Raw genomic sequence first — 5345 nt, forward strand, 5'->3', positions numbered from 1 at the left:
AAATAAATGTTTTAAGCATTTAATTTAGGGAAATGATAACAGCACTGCAATGTTTTTATATTCACGCTCAAGCTTCTTGTCTTTTAGTGTTTAAAGGGCGGTCAAAAGGTTATTACAGTCCCAAAAAGCTCTCACAAGCCCTTTAAATACTAAAAGACAAGAAACTTGAGCGTCAGTATCAAACCAGTGGAGCGCTGATATCATTTCCCTTAATTTATGATATAACAAAGAAGTGATTAGAATTCTGTTGTGAAAAAAATAAAAAATAAAAATGCTTGAAAGAGTTTTTGCCATTTCTAAAACTATTATAACCCTTGCACGCAAATTATTAATATTTGATTTTTTTGAATGACAATTTTTTTTTAATGAAACAAGATAGGGCTTGTGAAGAAAGAAGAGAGAAGTTAAGAAAGACTCAGGTCAGGCCAGGCAACGCCAGAGGAAGAAAGTCAATGTAAAACAAGTGATGGAATGCTGGTTGGCCCACAACTATCTTTTGTAAAAAGTCCAATTATCTCTCTTTACCATGGTGATGGTATTGAGAGAGAGAATCTTTCATACCTTGTGAAACGAACAACAAAAACAGCCCTTAACTTTCCTAACTTGATCAGCCAACACAAGGATCCATTGAAGCTTACTCCTGTAATTGCTTGTAAACAAAGCACTTAGCAACACCCATGTACAAACAAAGCCACAAAGTACTCAACCCTGCAAGAACCCAGTAGTAATAATCTAAATGTGAATCATTAAGATTATTCCCTAACCACTTAGGATTGATCTTCTCAACAACAGCGATGACAACGCTGCTCAAGAAGCTACCCACGCCGAAGATGCTAAGATAAGCGGCGGACCCCATGCTTCTCATCCCATCTGGCATTTGATCATAGAAGAATTCTTGCAGACCCACAATGGTAAATACATCTGAAACACCAGTAATTACATACTGTGGAATTAACCACCACACGCTCATTGGAACTGTAGCCTTTGGTTGATCAATAAGCCCGAATTCTCCAGCAATTCTATGCCTCTTCATCTCTACCAGAGCTGCCACTACCATGCCAATCACAGAGAGAAAGAGCCCGACCCCGATCCGTTGGAGCATCGTTAGGCCTGACGGGATTTTCGTGATTTTTCGTAAGGTCGGAACAAGAAGGCGATCGTAGATTGGTAGGGAGATGATGGCGGTGAGGCCTGTAGAGACTTGAAGGGAAGCAGGGGGAACTTTGAAGGAGGAGAAAATGTGGGTGTCCACTGTGCTACTTTGCTTAGTGAAGAAAGTCCCACCTAAGGTGTACACCACTGCATACATCAAGCAACTTAACCAGATGGGGATTAGTCTTATTAGTAGTTTTATTTCTTCCACTTGAGTCATGGTGCAAAGTCTCCAGTCATTTTTGCTCTCTGATAGTTCATCTTGCTCATCTATGATGGAAGCTTTGTCCAAAAATCTACAATGGCAGAGTTAGTGATAAGTGTCATAAGTGGTGAAGATGATATTTTTTACAACCCCCTTGTTCTCATAGATGCTAAACTCTTTCATATTTGAGTTAACTCATTAGTAAAACGAGTTGGCTCGTCAACAACTCATTGTGCATAAAAAGTGAAAAAAAAAAAATCCACTTTTAAGATTCCAACTATGACCACTTATTTCGTAGTGCAATGTCAGAAATATAAGTAAAGCTATTTAAGCACTACATTAGTAGCAAAATATCCTTGGGTTTTTATTCAATCAACAGTCAGTGGTTCCAGTTAACTCGGCTCAACCCACCTTTGGGCTGAGTTGAGCCACCGAGTTTTGATGCAAAAGCATATGAGGGGTCCAATAGTTTGGTGATAAGAATTAGTACAAATGACTTCACTTTTGGGAAAATACAAACAAAAGGAGGTGGAAATGCGAGCGGTAAAAATATCATTTCCTTTTCGACGGAAAATATGAGGAGATACAAGTACATGCGGGGCCTTTGTCAATGATCCAGACCGTTTATCTGCTTGCCCTAGCTATGGATGTGCAATGCATCAAAACCCACTTACATCGGATTATTCTTATCCTTTGATTTCCATCTATTAAAGGGACAATGAGAAAACAAAGAATCAAAATCAATGTTGATGGTTTTGTCAAAAGTCTTTGTGTGGAAAATGCAAGTCATTGCATGTTTTCTTCACTTGTTAATGTCTAGGCTAGATCATAAAAAGTCATGGGGAGTTCCTATGATATTGATTAAGATACCTAAAGGACTCGTGGGGACTACAACATAGTGTTTAATGTATTTAGCTATTTTATGAGTGTCTTGTATCTATGAGTACGAATTCATGGGTGTACAGAATTGTAAGCTTAAAGAGTAGAGTAAAGAGTAAAGGTTCAAGTGTAAAGGTTCAAGAGAGAAGAAGTGTATAGATTCTAAGGAAAGGGGGAAAAGAACACCAAGTTAATTGTAAGTTGTTTTGATATATAAAAGTTCATTTATTTCGGTGTTTTATTTGTGTTTATATTGGAGCTCTACATGGCCCTTTGGCCGCGTATCTCCCAAGCTCCCTTACATTGCTCTTCTGATCAGAACACTACATAGATCAATCCAATTAGGCCAACAAAGGATAGAGTTGTCCGACAAGACTAGATTTTGATCCATGGCTCATCTGTAACAAGGCCTAACAGATAAATGGTTTGGATCATTGAACAAGTGGGCCCTACTTGTACTTCTACCAGCTCACTTTTTATTTGCTATACGGACCCCTTAAACCCTGTGTTAGAAGTGTAAAACAAGTGTATTGGCCAACTTACTTGAATTGATTGGTATGAGCAAGTGATCTTGTTCCTGGAGGATCTTCCATGTCTACACCTTGGTTATCCCTTGTGGAAGAAAGCTTCCTCTTACGAGCTGCTGCAACAAGAACTTGTGCAATTCGAGTTAAGGGACTCCCTGCCGGAGCTCGTTGCCGGTACGATCTCCGTCCCCAAAGAAAGAGCAAAAGTGAAAAGGCCATGGAAATAGCCGGAATTCCGAACCCGACCCCCCATCCCACATTGTCTTGAACATATATTACAAACACCAAGGCTGATGCTGCCCCGCTGCATATCCCAAAATACCACCAATTGAAGAAGGAATTCTTGGCTTTCTTCTCTTCGACGCTCTCTTCGTCAAATTGATCCGCCCCGAATGCTTGAACACACGGCTTGTGTCCTCCTTGGCCGATCGATACTAGATAAAGAGAGATGAAAAGGAAGAATTTTCGAAGTCGAGGATTGATCACTGTTGCTACTAGAACTAAGTTGATGAGTCCCTGCAATCAATCCTACTTAATTAAGTGTGTGTAAGAGTAGTAAAAGCACTAATAGTATTCAAACTAGGCAATTTCGCAAAAAACCATTCTGATGCTCACCTTTTCAGGAGAGAACAGCCCACCTAGCAGCAGATTTTGTATTATTCATCTGAGGTGGCTGTTCTCTCCTGAAAGAGTGAGCCGCGAAGCAGTTTTTTTTTTGCGAAATTTCCTAGCAAATTCCATACACATATATACATGCATATATGGATTATGAAGTGAAGAAGGAGAGTGGTCCGGATCGTCCATCCATTGTGTCTTACCTTTTGAACATAAACAGCTAGGTACACCAACTGAGCGTAGCCAGGTGGATGTTATGTATGGGCTATATATGGTTTCTAATTATACTAACATTATGACGAAGGTCATGTCATAGATCATAAAAAATTAAAATAAAATAAAGTGAAAGGGTTAGATGATAAAGGTAAGTTGACTTATCGGTTAACCAGAGGCACAAATCAAATTCCTCTGTACTTAATTAAGATAAACACCGCCCTCACAAACTACTGGTCGATAGTGCAAATAAGTTTTCTAGCGGATACAATGATCCTGCTCTAGTGGTGCCCCCTCAAGCAACATGGCAGCCTTACAAACACATACTATAAAAAAAAATTGGAGAGCAAAGAACCAAAATACAATTACTTTTTTAAAGAGCAATTTCAAATATTTATACAAAATAAAGTGGAAATCATAGAATTGCTACCCTTAAAATGGCAGAAAAAAATAAATAAATAAATAAACCCGGCCAATGATATTGGCACTACCATGTTTTGATAATTGCACTAAATCAACTTAACTTTTAGGCTCTGTTCGTTTCAGATTGTGACAACCCAAAGTGATTATTGGCCCATAATTATGTTTAATTTTGGGCCAATAATCAGGTGGGGCTCTCACACCCCGGTTGTCAGAATCTGAAACGAACAGAACCGTAAAGTCCAACAATTAGTTTTGGACTCACAATTGATTCTCAAAATCTTGAACAAGTAGGGAATTATCATTTAACTAGCTTTCAAAGTTTATTACAATGCCCAAAAAAAAAAATCTGTGAGAAGCCAATTAAAAAAGAAAAGACAAGATGAGTTAGTACAGTTATAAAAACATAGCAGTGCCGATATCAGTTGCCAAAATCCCAAGAGACCAAGTTGTGGTTATATCATATAAAGACAAAATTTTAATTTAAAATCAAAATAAAACTTCTTTTAAAAGAAAAGGTCAAAAGCTAGGTGGAGAGAGAGAGAGAGAGCTAACCAGGAGATAAATGAGGGAAGAGAAGAGAATGGTTGTATACCGACCCAAATAAGAATCAGCAACAAAGGCTCCAAAGAAAGGAAGCAATGTGGAAACACCACTCCATACGTTAATGTTCTTAGCCGCGACCACAGTAGAGTCATGCATGATGTTAGTCATGTATGTTATCAAATTCCCAGACACTCCATAATAAGCAAATCTCTCCCCCACTTCCACTCCTACCAAAAAACCATTCCCAGATTATGAGAAGCGATTCTTCACAGAAAAAAAAAAATACTGAAAAAACAGGATGGAAAAAAATCAATTCTGATTATTCTATATAAATATAATAGTACCTATTAAGTAAATGGAGGATCTCCATCCTCCTGTTAAAGGCTTTCTCTGTGTTCCATCCGCCATGGAAAAAATGATTCTCAAGTTGGTCCAACAGAGGAAATGCTTTTGAGCTGTCTATGTATATATGTATCACGGTTACTAAGGGCACGGTCTGGCTGACAAGGAAAGTTTTTTCCTGACAAATCACAATCTCCAAGTGTAACTGATCGATTGATTCAGGATTTTGTTTCCTGATTTCTCTCCAATTTACACTTGGAGATGGCCATATGTCGAGAAAAACTTTCCCTCATAGCCACATGTGCCCCTAAATGTGCATGATTTCTCAGAAAAAAGCGGAAAACCAATGTCTCATGTATTTATTGAAAGGAAGTGATATATTCGCCTCCCTTTTCTCTCTTGTGCCACCCCCTTTTAGTGTGTGTTAATTTTATGAGTAGTCCCAA

The 5345-nt window shown here is 38.4% G+C and overlaps 1 protein-coding gene across 1 annotated transcript; it reads right to left on the reverse strand.

Annotated features, from left to right (window-relative positions):
- Positions 1–423: 423 nt before the first annotated feature.
- On the reverse strand, positions 424–5132 carry LOC143888225 (protein NRT1/ PTR FAMILY 5.4-like). Its single transcript, XM_077392582.1, has 4 exons — positions 4902–5132; positions 4567–4784; positions 2780–3279; positions 424–1448 (listed from the first exon to the last, which is right to left on the reverse strand). Exons 1-4 carry the CDS (start codon positions 4963–4965, stop codon positions 635–637), a joined length of 1596 nt encoding a protein of 531 aa, XP_077248697.1. The 5' UTR covers positions 4966–5132; the 3' UTR covers positions 424–634.
- Between the last annotated feature and the right edge of the window lie 213 nt (positions 5133–5345).

This window comes from Tasmannia lanceolata, unplaced genomic scaffold (genome assembly GCF_043159265.1).
Source record: "Tasmannia lanceolata isolate RefF3 unplaced genomic scaffold, GAP_Taslan_0.1 ptg000012l, whole genome shotgun sequence".
Taxonomy (NCBI): domain Eukaryota; kingdom Viridiplantae; phylum Streptophyta; class Magnoliopsida; order Canellales; family Winteraceae; genus Tasmannia; species Tasmannia lanceolata.

Coding starts and splice junctions, on each gene's coding strand:
- LOC143888225 (XM_077392582.1), bottom strand. CDS start 4,965: ATGGCGGATGGAACACAGAGAAAGCCTTTAACAGGAGGATGGAGATCC. Junction 4,785..4,901: donor ATCCTCCATTTACTTAATAG/GTACTATTATAT, acceptor GTTTTTTGGTAG/GAGTGGAAGTGGGGGAGAGA. Junction 3,280..4,566: donor CTTCCCTCATTTATCTCCTG/GTTAGCTCTCTC, acceptor GATTGATTGCAG/GGACTCATCAACTTAGTTCT.